This window comes from Athene noctua, chromosome 1 (assembly GCF_965140245.1).
Source record: "Athene noctua chromosome 1, bAthNoc1.hap1.1, whole genome shotgun sequence".
NCBI classification, from domain to species: Eukaryota; Metazoa; Chordata; class Aves; order Strigiformes; family Strigidae; genus Athene; species Athene noctua.
This window is the reverse complement of record NC_134037.1, coordinates 192,575,215-192,593,245: the sequence shown is the minus strand read 5'-3', so window position 1 is coordinate 192,593,245 and position 18,031 is coordinate 192,575,215. Positions and strand designations below refer to the sequence as shown.

At 37.5% G+C, this 18,031-nt stretch overlaps 1 protein-coding gene across 1 annotated transcript in view; it reads left to right on the top strand.

The window, feature by feature from the left end:
• VWA3B (von Willebrand factor A domain containing 3B) overlaps positions 1-11,864 on the top strand; it is a 64,168-nt gene extending 52,304 nt beyond the window's left edge. Inside the window, 6 exon segments of the mRNA XM_074930246.1 lie at positions 3,172-3,292; positions 4,143-4,267; positions 5,077-5,214; positions 5,743-5,840; positions 11,386-11,493; positions 11,495-11,864. Of these exon segments, the coding sequence (XP_074786347.1) occupies positions 3,172-3,292; positions 4,143-4,267; positions 5,077-5,214; positions 5,743-5,840; positions 11,386-11,493; positions 11,495-11,819 (915 nt within the window). The 3' untranslated portion in view covers positions 11,820-11,864.
• The last annotated feature ends 6,167 nt before the right edge of the window (positions 11,865-18,031 follow it).

The window sequence follows — 18,031 nt, the reverse complement described above, 5'->3', positions numbered from 1 at the left end:
TTTCATCTGTTGACTGTAATTTTACTGTTGCCTTGAAACAACCACTGTGTGCTCTCAGACGATGTGATTAACATTGTGCAGACACTTACCCCCAATCAACCTGCTTTAGGAACCTAATCAGAGCACCATCTTCAGTAATTGCTAATCTGAAACTGAAAGGCTTTAAGAGTGAGAGGCAGAAATGCAGATGTAATTAGAGTTCTGCTCATGTGATGGAAAAAAACAGAAAAAAACTGGGGAGCCTTTTAAAAATGCTGTTGGAGGTTTTTCCAACTGAGATTTCTGTCTATAAAATGGATATAAAAAAATAAACTGCCAGCTGAAGAACAGGAAATAGCTGATATGGCACTGAATGAAAATTGTCATTGTGAGATGGTAGAAAAATCACAATCATCCTGGAGGTCTACTCAACAAAGCAGACTTTCAAATTCCCCGTATTTATTAGCTTATAAGGGTTCCTAATTACTGCACATCTTCTTAAAAGAATTAGTAATCCTTTTTGGATGTCCTTGCTACGAGAGCTTTCTGTTTAAGCCTACAACTGAATTATTGGTCTGGTTATCCTCCCTCTGTGCTCTGATCTTCTCTGGGAGTTGTATTCAGGCTACTGTGTTTGCACACATCTGTGAAAGATAGGGTATGCCAGTGCCTTATTGGAGGAGGATGAAGTAGACATCCATCCGCACAGGGCCGTGAAATGACTGAAGATCTCTAGTGATGCAAGAAGTAAATGCTTTGGGAAATGGGCAAATACATTATTATCAGGCAAAATATAAACCACTGAACATTGACGATTACCCAATTGGAGGGCTAATTGTAGACTGTATTTTACTCGGTTTACTCAGTTCCTTTTGCTGTACAGATTAAAGCTTGGGTTGACAAAAATATCCTCTTCAGGCTGGCATTCAGCTTTCATCTAAAGATATTAAAAATGGGGAATGTATTTACTTTATTGTTTGTTGGAGGTTTTTTTCCTAATAAGTAACTGCTTTGGCTTAAGTATCTGTTTTCTATTTTAAACTTGTCAGGGATAACAGTCAGCCATCATTTCTTATGATGTATTTTTCTCACTGAATTATAAATTGTTTACAACATGATGTCACCTAGTCAAAGAATTTTTCAGGTTGCCTACCCACTTCTCATTAGACCACTTCAGGTCTACTAGGGCCATGTGGCATTACTATTCCCCAAGCACGATAGCTTCCAGGACAGTTTTGTGCATTCCGCTAATGACTGTGACATTTTCATGTAAAGTATTTCTTTCCCCAGTGTTATAATCTGGCCTTTGAGAGTGACAGAGAACATTTCCTTTCATACTAAATATTTCTGGGTTTGCATATGAATGGACTTCAGATTCTGCAGAGAAATAAAGCTGCATTAATTGCTAAGGATTAACTCTCATTAAGAATATACTTTTAAAAGTACTGTGTTTCCCTGATGAGCTCAAAAGTGCAAGTCTTACACTTTTTTGTGACCTTGTTGAATGGTCACTATGTGATTAAAAATAACTGAAAATAGTTAATAAGCATAATGTGTTTTGTAAAGCATGTTTATTTGGGTGGAAAGGGACCTCTAGTGGCTCACTGAGTCTGTTTTTTCTGAAAAATGACTTTCATATACAATTGATTTAATTATGCCTAATGAAATATTTATAGTTGACACTTGGTTCTTTACAAGAGTGGAAATTCTGGATCACCCTTGGAAGTTTCTTCTATTTCCTGGTGTCCTATTTCTTACACTCCTCATTCGTCCTCACTGTTTAAGGATCACTAATCACTGTCTGTTGGTACCTTTTTTGCCTTCATATGTTTCTTAGACAGCTTGGCACCCCCTCCCTTTGTTCTTGTGTCTCTTTAGGGAGACAAGGGAAAACAAGCATCCCAAATAGTGCAACAGCAAAAAAGTTATAACTATCTAGAAATGTTTGGTCAAATTTGCCATTGTCACCAAGTAAAGTAACCTACTGGACAGATAAATGTGTAGCTACAAAAAGTTGGGCTTGTTGCTGCTGACAGCCTGGGAAAAGCAGTGGTTGCTTGGCTCTGGAGGTGTCAGGATTGTGAAAAGCCAGAGTTAGAGCCAAGATGCATGGAGATCTGTGGATAGTCAACTGTTCTCACTTACGGTAGGAATTTAAAAATGCAGCAGTTATTCGCAGAGGTAAACAAAGTCTCCTTCACCTCATGTGGTTTAATGCATTGCCTTCAACAGAAGCAGAGCTGAATGGGGTGAGAATCCCTGAGAATCAGACAGGGTTCCCTTGTAATGAAAATACTGGAGAATGATATCCCAGAAATGGGCACTCTGACAGTGTTTGGGTCAATCATGCTGAACTCCTAAAGGCTGTGTGAGAGGAAGGAGAGATGGATTTGAATTTAGACACTATTTCTGAGCCACCTGAATTCTGCAGGACTCAGCATCCTCATTGTGGATGCCTGCACAGTCTTTAGTATTTGGATTAATGCAGAGTGCTGGAAGTTGCCCAAGTTATTAGTCTAGCATTACAATTTAGTTGATAATAAATATTCAGCAGCAGCTGTCCCTTTGGAGCCTGAGGAATTAAGTAAATGGTTTACCCAAATACCTTTTTGTGTCTGTGGAGCTGTAAGTCTTTGCACTCAAATCAGCCTTTGTTATGTTGTATTTCAAGCAGTCAGTTAAGCGCTATGAAGAGCCTCTGGTTCAGGCTGAATTTGAAAAATAGAAGTGTTGATATAATTTATATGCTATAGTGGTATAGAAACTTCAGGATTATTTATTCTATATTTGATTTTTTTAATCAGTCATTCCATACAGTGAGGTACTTCTAATGAAAATGAGACTACTGCGAAGACTCACCTACCTGGACAGAGTGAATGTGTATAGCACCTTCACTTACTCTGCAAAATCAGTTGATTTTTCCCTACCTTATCTTTGAATATGAAGTTTACAACTTTTAAATTAAAAAAAAAAAAAAAATTTCATCTTTGATAATCTTCTCCATGAGTACTTCCTATAACATTGCTTCCTCTGTTTATAACTATTCTGAATATTTAAAATAATTCTAGTTTAGTGTGAACTATCTGCAGAGGTCATAACATTGCATTGCCTAAATTTATAATTAATTCCAAAGGATAGATTGAGGCTGACTGGCTTACCTGTTGTGGAAAAAATAATTGTATCAAATTACAGAGACTTGAAGAAGAAACTGCGAAGTCAAAGTCTAAAAACAGACAAAAAGATCAAGTATTTGTGATTCACAAAAACCAAAGGGTGATTGCAAGATCAGATGTCACAGGATATTATTATCCAGGTATATATTTTTGTACACATTTTAAATATTTTTAGAGTTTCTTAATACTGATAAAACATTAGTTTTAGCCATAATTAGCTACTTCTGCCTTAATCAGATTTAATATTACACGTGCATATTCATGAAAAATGCATATATAACTTGTGTGTGCATATATGTACATTTATAAAAAGACATACATTTTGTAAAGTCAGAAAGCAACGATACATTTATGTAAGAAGAGTACGGAAGGAAATCCTTTTAAGTAACTGAGTATCCAAGAGTATCAACCTATCTCTCTTTGATGTCTTCCTTGAATATTTCTGTTGAGTGTTTGGCAAAAGCCAAGCAGCGTGTGTGTGTGTGTGTGTGTGTGTGTGTGTGTGTTGTGTGTGTGTGTGTTTTCAAAGAATTCTCTAAACGCTTCTGCCTTTTTGTTGAGTTTTGAGTCAGAACAATTAGTAGATAAAATTGTGTTCTGTTGTTTCATTTTAAAAGATGGTGTGTGTGTGTGTTTCATTTTTGTGATACTTGTTTTTTTAAATTACATATTTTTAACTGTGGCAATAGTTTCATTATGTCAACAGTCATCCTCCTGGTCAGTGTACAAATTTCAGACATGGGCTTGAAAGTTATTCTTAATTTTATTTTTATGGAATTATTAGGAATGGTTACTAAGATTAGATATTTTTAAGTATAAATTTCTCTGTTGCCCTCGCACAGTTTACCCTAGCTAAATGCAAACGAAGAATGTATAGTACAGACTTGTTTGACCTCAGTGATGTGTGACAGCATATAGGATTTAAAAAAAAAAAAATCCACAAGGGGTAAAATAAAAATAATTTTAATATTTAATTATGTTGGGTTTTAGGAACTGTGTTAAAGAATATCAGTTCTACCCGTGCACTTGTTGACTTCAGCAATGGAGAGACCCATACTGTACCTGTGAAGTTCACTATACCTGTGGGAGGTGCTATGCCATGCCCGTATCTGCAGGTGAAAAATTAGGGGGGTTTTGTGACAGCAAATATGCATTTTTGATTTTGTTCATTTGGTCACACATAGAATAAAGGACAGATTTTAAAAAATCTTTTAAATACATCTATTTATTTTAAAGAAGAGTTTTTAGTGATAGTAATATCATGCTCTTTCAACATGATATTTTTCATTCTTTTGGAGCTTGTTTTCATTGTAATCCTGTTCCTTTGTTTTTTAGAATTCTATATTATTTTCTTTATAAAACATGAATATTTGCCCACCTATAGAAGAAAGGTGAGATTTTTACCAGTAGAAAGATTGTTTCTTAGCACCTAGTTTACGAATCAAGGAGAGCCTTGGTAAGGGGAACATCCAACTCTAGAGAAGATCTGAAGAATTTGATAGAAAATTATGATTTCTGTGTTAATTTTTAAAATAATTTTGTACGAGTCAGTTACATATGAAATTCTCTAAAATTCCCAAGGTTGGCTTAAAAGCTTATTAAAAACATAAATTTGCACAAAGTCCAAGGGAATGAAGAGTTGTAAGAGTTTCCTCATTCAGTCAACTTGCTAGTTGAGCCCTGGTACATTTAGCAGGACTTTGTTCTTTATCTTCTCTTTGTGTTATCTTCCTGATTCAGTGGAAATTGTATGATAGCTACATAACAGGACAAAGTTCTTATTTTCTCTTAAAGATCCATACTGAAGCATGGGAACATGTTCAAATTATGATTCATGTAAAAAAATCATAGTATTTAGATTTTGTGTCTTGTAAAACTCCCAAGTTACACGGTTCTTGCCAACCGATGTTTTCCTGATGTGCAGGTTGGAGACCATGTGTTTGCCAGAACTGCGACACAGGGAGGAAATGAATGTTATGTGCCTGCTATTGTCATAGCAACACCAAAGAGGGTGGAAATGGGTGTCAAATTCTACACAGTTCTGATGTTCAACAACAGGAAAGTAAGTAAACCTAGAAGATGATACCAGTTTGGCAATGGTATTATCATTGTTCTATTTTTGATGAGGCAGATAGATGCTATCTGCCAGGCTAAGGAGTTCACCCAATCCCTGTCTCCAGCTAACCAAAGTAAATCAGATTTCAGGGATCAATGAAGAGCTCATGTGATAGACATGAACCAATTCTGTTAGGGTAATTTATTCTTAAATCATACTCTGTTCTTTCCTCTATGATCCATGTGGTGGCTTTCACAAGCTCCATGCTGCTAAAATGAGAAACAGAGGGAGTTTTATCACAGTCAGTATAATCTTCAATTCATTTCATTGTGTTTGTTTGTTTGTAAGCCATTATGATAATTCTGCTGCATTTTTATAGTGCATATTAAGAAAATGTACTTTGTATTTTAAACTTTCCATTATTTAGAGGTTGATTACAGTTACATTAAAACAGTTGACTTTTTATACATATGTATCTTCACTGTTTCTGAGATTTAGATTTAAATTAGATGAATATTGATTGTGTTATTGCAGGAACACTGTGTAAGAAGCAGGCTTATTAAAATCAGCCAAACAAAGTTCGCCTTTTCCTGTCAGTACATAAGGATGGTGCAGATGGTGGATTATATGACGTGAGTATGCTTGTACCTAAAAATATAAAAGTTATTTTATGTGAATCCTAAATGTTTCACTTTGGCTTCAGCTATGCTGTCAGATTTTCATAAGTAGTAGTGTAACTACAGTTGTGATCTGACTTGCTCTACACATGCAACCAAGTGAGTTGAACTACAAGCGTGTCAACCAGAAGAGCATTAACTATCTGTTCTATCATTTTATTTTCTGGCAATTTATTGCCCTATTTTCATTTTTGAAATATTGGTGGGATCCCTTGGTTTGAAACTTAGCCCCAGGAAGCTGTTAGAGGACTACTGGAAGTTGAGATGGAGTTTCTATTTGTTGTAAACCTTATTTTATTGTAATATAAAGCTATGGATTAAACCGCAAATTGTTTCTAAGATACTGAATCATCTACTGCATTTAAATCTGGGGAATGATGGGGAGAGAGCATGTAAGATGAATATGAGCTCCTACTTAATTTCTGCAGAACTTATGTAGAGCAGCAGTAACATTTTTCTGGTGTGAAGTGTGCACTGACTGCAGTGGTTCCAAGTGATTGTGGATTACTTTTTCATTTTTATTACTTTTATTAAGTTTAATAATTTACTAATTCTAGTTTAATACATTTGAAATAGCTTTGGATTACGATAACCTTCAGAGCATCAACAGTTTCTGACAGCTAGCAACAACAGATCTTAGGAAGTAGCCTAAGAGCAGAACAATCACCTAGGGATATTTCTCCAGAATACATTCCCAACCTCCAGCAGTTAAGGATTTTCTGAAGCAGAATTGGAGTCTCTGTATTAAACAGCCTTGATGGATTTTTCTTCCATGAATTTGTGTTGTTACTTTTTGGAATTCATGTAAACCTTTATCATACATAGCCTCTTCCCAGAAGGAGCTGCACCATTTCACATTTTGTGTGAGAAAACATGTACTTTTCCTTTGAATCTTCCATCTGCTTTGTCATCCCAGAAGGGTTTCCTCTTCTGTGTATGTCAACGTAGTATGGGCACTGCTGCCAAAGAATTGTATAATCTCTATCATGGGAGATTTCTTCCCCATGATTGCATGAACAGGACAAATCCTACCTTTAAAGGCAATTTTAGAAGTTCTTCATTTTTATTGAAATATTCTAATATCACAGAAACCTAGAATCACACAATGGTTTGGGTTGGAAGGGACCTTAAAGATCATCTAGTTCCAACCCCCCTGCCATGGGCAGGGACACCTTCCACTAGACCAGGCTGCTCAAAGCCCCGTCCAGCCTGGCCTGGAACACTGCCAGGGAGGGGGCAGCCACAGCTGCTCTGGGAAACCTGTGCCAGTGTCTCACTATCCTCACCTAAAATAATTTCTTCCTTATATCCAATCCAAATCTGCCCTCTTTCAGTTTGAAACCATTACCCCTCATCCTATCACTACACTCCCTGATAAGGAGTCCCTCCCCATCTTTCCTGTAGGCCCCCTTTAAATATTGGAAGGCTGCTATAAGGTCTTCCCAGAGCCTTCTCTTCTCCAGGCTGAATAACCCCAACTCTCTCAGCCTTTCTTCAGAGGAAAGGGCTTCCAGCACTCTGACCATCTTTGTGGCCTCCTCTGGACCCTCTTGAGCAGGTCTATGTGCTTCTTATGTTGGGGGCCCCAGAGCTGAACACAGCACTCCAGATGGGGTCTCACGAGAGCAGAGTAGAGGGGCAGAATCACCGCCTTTAACCTGCTGGCCACACTTCTCTTGATGCAGCACAGGATACAGTTGGCTTTCTGGGCTGCAAATGCACATTTCTGGCTCACAGTTTTTCCACCCACTACTACTCTCAAGTCCTTCACTACAGGGCTGCTCCCAGTCTACTCCTCGCCCAGACTGGATTTGTGCATGGGATTGCCTCAACCCATGTGCGGGACCTTACACTTGTCCTTGTTGAACTTCATGAGGTTTGCACAGGCTCATCTCTCTAGCCTGTCAAGGTCCCTCTGGATGACACATCCCTTCCCTCCAGCATGTCAACTGCTCCACACAGCTTGGTGTCATCGGTGACATTGTTGAGGGTGCACTCAATCCCACTGTCCATGTTACCAAGAAAGATGTTAAACAGTGCTGGTCCCAGTACTGACCCCTGATGAATGCCATTAGTCACTGCTGTCCACTTGGACATTATGCTGTTGGCTGCAACTCTGAGTGTGACCACAGAGCCAATTCCTTATCTAGCAAGTGGACCTGTCATATCTGTGTGTCTCCAATTTAGAGACAAGGGTGTTGTGTGGGACAGTGTCAAAAGCTTTGCATAAGTCCAGGTAGTTAAAGATTACATCTCAAAATGACAGGCGAGGGTACCAGTTGTGGGCTGATCTATGGATCATGATACTAGAAAATGTGTGGGAAACAGGGCTTGAATCAGTGTTGCTTTTTTGTTCCATCATTCTCAAGTAGTGATTCCAGTGCAGTTCGAAATTCATTCTTCTACCAGCTTGCAGCCACAGAACATAAACAAATGAACTCCCCTACTTTACTGAGCAGAATTCCAGATCTGAAAATACATCAATGCCTTTTGATGGTGACATCACCTACATGACAATAGCTTCTTTTCACCAAAAAGTAATCCTGAAGACCATGGTTTCCTATTTCATGCATACAACCGGTTGAAAAGGGGCAGGCTTATAATGGACCTGAGTTTCAGCAAAATCAGTGGAAGTCTTTTCCTTCCACTGAATTGGATTATATTCTAAATGAGGTACCTTATTAAGAAAAGATGTGACTAAATGCATAAGCAATAAGTATGGCTTTCTCTCTCCATTCTTTGTTTCATGACTGAATGCTTGAATATAAAATTTAATAATCATTCTCCAAACTGAATGCTTGAATAAAAATTTAATAATCATTCTCCAAACAGATTTTGTTGGCAATCTGACTTGCTATTGCTATATACAAATGATGAGAAAAGTGAGTTATTCATGGGCAAGCAGAGGAATTCTTCAGAGAACTGACAGAAATTAATGCACTAAATTTTTGCAAATGAGAAATAATCTACATTTTAGATGAAGGGATATCAAATTTGGCAGATCTCTCAGTAAAATAGTATGTGAAATTGCATATTCAAGTCATATTAATTGTGAAGTTCTATATAGTGTTTCCAGCTAATAAACGCTGATTTGATTGTAAATGCACTGGCCAGTTTGTATAGCAGACGACTGAAATTAATGAAATCTAAATAAAATATTGTTGCCAATCCAAACAATATTGTTGCCACAACAACAAAAACAACAAAAAGAACTCTCAGTTAAGGCATTAATTTTATCCCCTTTAAACGAAATTTTTTTAGCATGGTCTGGAATAGAGCACAAATTTTGCAAGCACAGTGATTGAGCACACCAATGTCTTACAGTTGTTTTAAAGTCTGAAGTTTTCACTACATTGTTTCTGTTTTTTCTTGCAGCAGTTGTAGATTTTAGAAACAAACCATTTTGAAATGGCAATATTTTACTGCAAAATGTCTCTGGTTTTGAGGATAGCACTGTTCAGATTGTCCTCAAATTACCCCCATTAAAGGAACATGAGAAATGCCTCCAAACAATATTATTTCAAATGCTTTTACTTACATCTGATTGCTAGTGTTTTAAAGACAGACATACAAAGGGCCATTGTGGGACTCAGAACAGTAACACCTGAGCATTTGGCAGGTCTGAGAGTGGAATTTAGGTGCTTTGGCTCCATGACTGTATATTGAATGTTGAGATTTATAGCATAGAGTGCAGTGAAATGTGTAAAGCAGCTAATAAGAAATGACAGAGAGAGTTGAGAATCTGGAACTGAGACTCTCTTAACTTAGATACCCACTTACATCCCTGGACTAGACATATTTGAGCCTTTGGGATTCCCAGGGTTCTCTCTTGGCTTTGGATAAACTATATTAATAGTAATTTTTAGCATACAGGCAACATAGACCTAACCCCAGGTACACAGATGAAGTGCATTAGTGTGCCAATAAAAACCTTGGTGATCACCACTGATCCACAATATTCCCCTTGCCAGAATCACAGAACCTTCTTTTGCACATTCCCAACTTTATCATCGACTGCAATATATTTGTCTCCATCTTTTTCCACACTATGTGTCATATCTGGTTCTGCTGAATTTTTAGTCTCTTTTCCAAGAATTAACAATAAGCCTGGTACTATAGAGCTTTTATAGCTGAGTCTTTTAAGTTTCCTACTTCTTGGATCTATAACTCTCTACAGTAAATTGCTTTGTAAGACTTGAGTAGACAGTCCCTGACAATGCACTTACTAATCAGAATGTTTGTCTTTTGCTTGTTCTCAGCTAGGTTTTGAGTTCTCCATAAAGTGAAATCTGATTCCTTTCTTGCTACTTAACATGTCACTTAAGCATCATATAGACATACATAACATCCTCTTCTGGTCATGGACTACATTAGCTCAGGAGCTGCATCATAAAAAACTGGTAGTGGCCATGATTTTACTTTATATTTGTTTATTCGTGTAACTGCCATGCCATGTTGAATGATTGTTTTCCTTTTATGAGGAGATGTACAGTCAAAGCCGTTACACAACTGTATTTCATTAGTTACACATTAATTGGTTACTAATTAGCAGTGCTATGGCAGTGCTTCAGCCCAGATTGAGTTGGAGCTTCCATTAGAGTCCCTGCCTTTTAGAGGGCATGGGAGTGTGCTTCCCACTGAAACTTATTATTTATTATATTCAAAAATAGATACCTACCTTCCATGTCATTTTTATCAGAGGGGAACAGTGCAGCATATTGCTCATGGGTATGCACAGATCTAATGAGAACATACTGACATTGTTGATGAAACAAAGTAGAAGCATAATTTAATCAGAAAGCAAACAAAAAGTTTGAATGCAGTACAATATTAGAAGCTCAAAAAGAGACAATCCTTGTGTGCTTAGTCCTATAGAAGTAAGGGAAAAAAAGTGAAAGGGATAGGCCAGACTCCCCTGCTGACAGAGTCTACAGAGGACATTGTATTACCCATAGCTTGGCTAACTCTTCAGCTCTGGGTTCTTTGGGATTGTCTTTTGGTGTTGATGTGGTGTGTACTAGGGGTCATGCTTAATTCACTAATCTTTAGAGGTACTAACAGAGCTTTCATCATTTTAAGATCAGGTGCTAGCATCTCTTTGGGGTCTTTTCCTGCAATCACAGTAGAAAGAAGTAATCATGACAGAACAAGGACTCTGAAAATATAACTAACAAATTCCATATTTAAAGTAAACCACTATGTGCTCTGAGCCCCCACCATAAAAGACAATTATTGCCCAAACCCTTTTTGGAGAGGTAGACAGAATTAGGGGCTGGAGCCCTGGTTGAGGCTAATTTTTATTTATTTTATAAATAAAAGGGAAACTGAATTGTAAGACATTTATAACCTTGTCAAATGTCCAAGAGTGTGGTAAGTCCCTCTCTTGTCAGCACTGTGAGATGTGGGAGAAGGTGATATCCATGCCATGTAAAAAAAGATTGAAAGTAGTATACGATATGTATGCTTTCAGCTTAGTGAATTTCCTTGTCTGATTTTTTAGTCTGGACAGGGAGACCACAAAGCCTTATCCTCACTCATCTCCGGAAGATGAAGGAGGAGAAGAAGCAAAGAAGAGTATTGTGAAAGAAGATAGGGGAAAAAAGAAACAGGAGAGCGGTAGACAGAAGTCATCCAGGGAGAGGATATCAGACTCTGATGATCTTCTATGTCTCCAGAAGGGAAGTAAAACAGAAAGGAAGAAATTCACTGCCTAGTAATGAAGAAGATTTTGGAAGTAAAGAAGTAGGTCTGAAAAATTATAAATACGGGTCTTTAGTTAATCCCCACACAAAGAACCAGGTTTCTGCATTTCTGGGTGTTAGACCAGCCTGCTTTTCCACGTCCTGTGTAATAAGATTCTTTCACTTCCTTTGGAAACCATTCTTCACACTGATCATTCTCAGCATGTGTTTCCACAGCAAAGAGAAGAACTGAATAAAGCATGTTCTGACATATGCTACCTTAATTTCCCTAACATTTGTAGTAGCAATGAAGATGCAGTAACACCAACGTCAGTATCTGCTAGAGTATATATTCCAGTCCCTCTACTTTTTGTTGCTTGTTAAAGGTATGCCTATATTGCAGGCATTAAATTATTGCATGTGGAGCTCAATACTTCAGAGGTTAAATTGCTTTTAGTGTCTGAGGTAGCTCAGTTAAAACTGACAACAGTATCTATGCTCCCTGTCACTCTGCAGTAGAGACAGGGGCTGACATAGGTATGCCATTACATGTCATCTCTTCTTTTTAAAGATCTTTTTAAAGATCCTACTGTCAGTGGAAAGATAAGAGGACTTTTGTCCATACCTGCTAGCTGTACCTTGAAAGCATGTTTAAACATCCTCATTATTTATTTACTTTCAGAAGCAGTGGATTATAGATTCAATCAATCATCATGTTGTCAATCAACCTGATTTGGTGCTTCTGAACTTTCCTTCTAGTTTCCATTCATCTTTTAAAGATTGCCTACAAATTCCATTTACATTGCTTATAATGGGTATTATGGTGCCACTGCATTTTAGAAGTGGCCTGATCAGAATGACATGGGAGCAGAGGTGCTGGACTCGTCCTGTAGCCGTGTGAGAGACCACGGCTTCCGCAGGTAGGGCTACTTCACTGGACAGGTAGGGCTACTTCACTGGAAATGCTTAGTTATCCCAGACTCCTCCCTCTTGGATGTCTTAAAATGCATATGCTGAGTAAATGTGAAATAATACTGATGTTATCAGTAAGTCCTGTAACTGATTCCATGCAGGTTGAAAGAAACGTTAAATGCGAGCACTGGCTATCTATGCACTTGAATTCTGCCTAGATTTACCAGATGATCTCACAGTACTCTATTGAGACTCTAACAAGACTTCACGGCAGTGTGCAGGTTGAACATGCTAGAGAAGGTACCCTTGTCCTTTTCTTATGACTCCATGGGCATTGGATATGGCTTTTTTTTTAACTTAAATGTATTTTCATGTACATATTCCTCTGTGTTTTATCAGAAAGGGAAAAGTCAGAGAGCTGATGAAGATGTTAAATAAGACTATATGGTCATCCTTACAGGGTTTCATCAGGTATCTCTTTATCCAATCTCCATATATGATTGTCTATTTGTTGTCTTTGGGTGTAGATATTTGTCCCATTTTCGAACTATGCTAATGATTTCAAAGCATTTTGTATATATAATTTTGTAAATTATATCAAGTGTGTTACTTAACCCCTGACACAGATCTATTTTAACTTTCATTTTAAAGAGTGAAGAGAATAAAGAAAATAAATTTGCCTGGCATTGTTTTTTCCTTCTACCCAAGGTTCAGATCTAGTATGAACTATTAGTTTATACTTACTGCTTGGCAGTCCAATGTGTGCTGAGCACCAGATCTGTGAGATTCACCTATATGGGTTAACACTCTCAGAAGTAGTCTTATTTAATTAAATTGATATAAGTGTTTAAGAACATGGGTGAGGTGTTGGAAAATTCTACTGTTCTAATGAATTGTTCCACTAGTCTCCATGGACCAGATAATGAAAATATCCGGTATTTAGCAATGTGCTTTCCCTTCATGGAGTTTTCGTAATCCTCAAATTTGGTTGGATATTCAAGTCAGGAGCCTAAACTGTAAAAGTACATATGAGCTGAAACACCCCGTTTTCATCTTCAGACACCTACATAACCCTAAGATCTCAGTTGTTGGCCTTCATATGCTGGAAACACCGATGTTCATCAGAGTGATCCCTTACCTGATTTTCCTGGTAGCTGTTTTCAGTACTGCATTATTTCTTGATTGTTTATAACAAAGGCAGATTTTTTAAAAATATAGTCAGCATCTCAGAGAAATGTTTTAAATCCCTGTAAGTACCATTAATATTAAAAGCTAATAACTTCGGTAGCTAAATATCTTTTACAGTAACTAGGTAATACTTATTTTTTCATAATTTCTAAAAGCAGTCTGTTAAGCTGGCAACTGATTTATCTGAAAAATGAATAATCCTTCCACATACTAAATTTTCCTTGTGATATCGAATACCTGAATAATTTGGATATCTTTTGACTTTCAAACCAGCTCAATAGTCCTGATCTGTTTGCCTGAAGTAAAGGCTTTTTCTTCATATTTATACATAATATTTTTCTCTATGTGTGTATGTGTATAATGTGTCAAAAGCATGTAATGTGATCAGCAACTCCTGCATTTCCTTTCCAGAGGTTTCTCTTGTCACTTCTTATGAACTCTCCAGATACATGTATATTTTTTTGATAATCTGATTGGGCTGTGTTTTGTAACTACTCCATGTGCTAAGCAACAGTTCATCCTACGTTTCTGCTGACTGCGTGTGTACATTCATCTGTTATATGAGGAAGTAAGTTCTCCTGAACTTGAATGAACATTGACCGATATAGAGGTGGATTTTTGTGCTCTCCAAGATAATGTGGATTCATCTACATGGCTTTTACCATGGTGGTTGATAAAGCCTTATATTTCTATGAGCTGTGGGTCCTCTATGAATTAATGGAGCATTTTGGAAAGTTTGTGGTTTGGTTTGTGCTCAGCTAAAATGTTCATGATTGTTAGGAGGAATCAACAACCCATTCCTGTTGTGCCTACTCAGGGAAAAAACATTAACAGAAGTGAATAAAGATTAAGTAATATATTAGTTATTTAGTGTATATTAGCTTCATTATTGTGTTGATATGTAATTTTGTCTTGCTTATTCAAAAAGTCTTATATTTAACATGTTATTATTTTAATATTTATGCTTACTGCTCTTATTGTGTTAGTTAGCTCTGCATGTTTATAAGAGAGTGAATGAGGTTCTGGCAAATTCCTGCTGACTGTTAGTGGGCTAATGATTCTTTGTGTAGGTAACTCAAATAATACTGTTTGACTGAACAAATCACAAATACTTGACTCTGTCATTGGTTACTGCAATAATTGTTTTTATAGATGCTTTAAAATACAGGTGTTTGTTTCTATAGAAAAATTCTTCTCCCTGTGTTGCTCTGGGACAGAGCAGTCTTCCCTCTGTTCTGTAATGCCTGAAATCAATGCTCATTTCACATGATTTCCTTGCTGATTTTCCAAAATGGTGATATAGTGAAAAACTAAATCAGAAAGCAATTGAGAATGAAGTACAGGTATAATACACAGTAACAGACTGCATTGCCTGATGGATTAGCAAATCATAGCTAACAGACCCCAAATCTCCTTTATAATTTATAATGAGATGTGACTTGAAGCAATTACACTGATAATTACTGTAACTGCTAATATGGGGTAGGTGGGAGACCTTTGAAAATGACCATTTTCTATCCTTTTCTGTGGTAAATCTAGTTCTTCTGAATTGGGTTCAAGAGTGTAACAGCTGTGGCACCTGGCAGTCTAGTGGATTGGCTGGATTTCCCACAGTAGGATCTCCCATTTTTAGCACCCACTTGTTTTCCAATCTCATTTTCCAGATAGTTCATTCAGCATTTGGAGGAGGCTACCATAACAAAGCAGTATTCCCATCTGTTGGTCATGGCTTGTTTAATAAGCAGTTGATGCCAGTTCAGCTATGCTTGCATCTGTTACTTACTGCAGCTGTGTGTTGTTAAGGGCTCCCCAACAGCCTCCAGATTTAGCCTTTGTTTTTCTGTCGATAGCATGTTACAACTTGGCCAGAAGGACTCTTTATCTCTCTCTCTTTCTCTCTCCTGTCAGAGCTGTCCGCTCATCAAAAGGAGAAAGTCTGTTAAACTTTTTGTCTCTTTCCCATAAAGAACAAAACATGGAGTCATGCAAGGCAAGAAAGTGCAGTTCCATTGGTGTTGGGGTGTCTGAGGGTGGAGAGGATGGGCAATTCTGTCTGGGTTCTGGGAGCAAGACCACACTGGTTTCTTTCAACATCTTGGGAAAGTACATATAGGGCACATGCACTGGGTAAAGAAAATAAAACAGTTTGTGGATTGTGTGTGATGAGGAACACTCATCTAACAGTGCATCTTTCATTTTATTCAAGGTAGCAGTATGGCCACAATACCTTTCAGTATTTTCATCTGGCAATGTTTTCGTACTGCAAACAGATACTGCCAGCTTACAGGATACAGTCAAGAAATTTCCTGACCCTCACACAGGTGAACTCTAGATTCCTGTCTCTTAAGGTGCCCAAGAAGAATCAGAATGTTCATGCAGTGTATCTAAGTGCTGATGTTGGGCATTGATAAAACAATTTCCAAAAGCACACTTTTGATTTTTAAACCCTCAGCTTCAGAGTTTTCAGTGGTAGCTATGGATGATCAGCATTCCTAAAATTAATCGTACTCAAACCTCGTACTCTCTATGTACTCAGTCTGTGCTGTTGCTTCCCCACCCTCTATATCATATATTTATTCTTCAGATGCCTCCCACAGTTTTGTTTTCTACTTCATGGGTGTTTCTTATATGATCATTTAAAACCAAAAAAAACCCCCTAAAGTAATATGTGAAGCAAAAAAGAGTATATGATTTTGTTTACTTTGTTTCTTCCTATTTTATTCTCTTTTATTTTTCCTCCAGCTTCTGATCTTCTGCCATTCGTTCATTATTTTGTGGCAGGAGGGTGCCTAGGAGTTGGTGGTCTCATTTGATATGGTTCTAAAAAGTGACTTTTGAGTGACACAGTATGGTTAATAGCAAATCAGAGAAGATAAGCACGATTTTACTGGGTCAGACAAAGGTTCATGTAGTCGGGACTCTGTCCCCAGCAGCAGCTAGAAGACAATTCCTGAGGAAGAGTAGGAACAAAGGTTGACATGTCACTGACAACAGCTACAAGCTTAGAAAATAAGAATACTTTAAAAGCAGACTGGTTTGAACTTGTGAGGATGAAAACAGAAAGGGAAGCAATGAAAAGCCTCTTTACACAGGACTATTGATCTCTTACCATAGTCAATGGAGTCATTTGTTCCACGATAAATTTCAGGGCATGTGTTGGTGTGCGATGAAGGAGCTTGAGAGGAATGGATGAGCTACAGATAGGAAAGATCTTTAACACCCATAACTGTGAAATTTAATTCTCTGAATCAAAAATAAACTGACTAGTTTATGCCAAATATTCATGATTTTGCAGACTTACTTTGGAAGTACGAAAGAGAAACAGTGTCAGAGGTTCAGCTGTGCTGCTGCCAAGTATCAACAGGAGAAGAGAGAATAGAAAATTGTATTTGTCAGAGTATCCTTTGTTTGCCGTAGACCTATTTGATTTATTAATTGTGGGTCTTTCTTACAAAATGTCTTTTTCCAAAACTCGTTTTTCACAGACTCAGTCTGTAAGGCATCTGGGAAGACCTGCTACAGGGAACTTACCCAGTTTTCCACTGGTGCTGACTTTTACATGTATCTGTCCTAAAGCTTTTCCACTGATGGGGACTGTCCCATGAGAACACAGATGAGGTGCTTTTCCCTTGAAGACTAACCTCTTGGTAACACAAACCAAGGGCTGAATTCTTCTCTATGACATTTGATATAAAGCCAGTGCTACTCTGAAGGCAGAGGAATTGCTTCAGCGTTATAAATGAAACTGCTTCAGTGTTCAGGCATTGTAAGTGAAAGCAGGAATTGCACCTAGACACATTTAGTATTTCTACTCTTAGCTCCCAAATAATGGATAGGTGAATGAACCCAGTAAAAAAAAAATCCAAATAAAGATTCATTTTACTATCTATCTAACAAATGTAATGTGATATTCACTCTTCAAGACATGACATTTGAAATAGCACACAGTTGGGGGGACGTAGTGTGTTTACCGCTCAAGATCCTCACCTCAACCAAAGTATGACTTGTGGATGTAGTGACACAATTGTACAGTTGTCTGGGGTTTTCTGTTAAGAAGGTAAAGACTGATTCTTAATATTTTTGGCATATCAAGGTGAATGGACATTAAAGATTCTTGCAAGCTTCACTGTAGATACCTATACAATTTCCAGGCAAATGTGTGTATTCATCTCTACATTTGAAGTGGAGTTAAAAGATACATTTGACCAAACAGAAACAGAAGGAGGGCAATTAAAGTATACACATGTATATATTGTAAGCCAGTGGTAATTTACATTTGGTGAATTCCAACTTTTACGTTAGCCAATTTAATCACAGATGGTTTTTGTGTTCCAGATTCACAATGCATTTATAACTGGGCCTGAC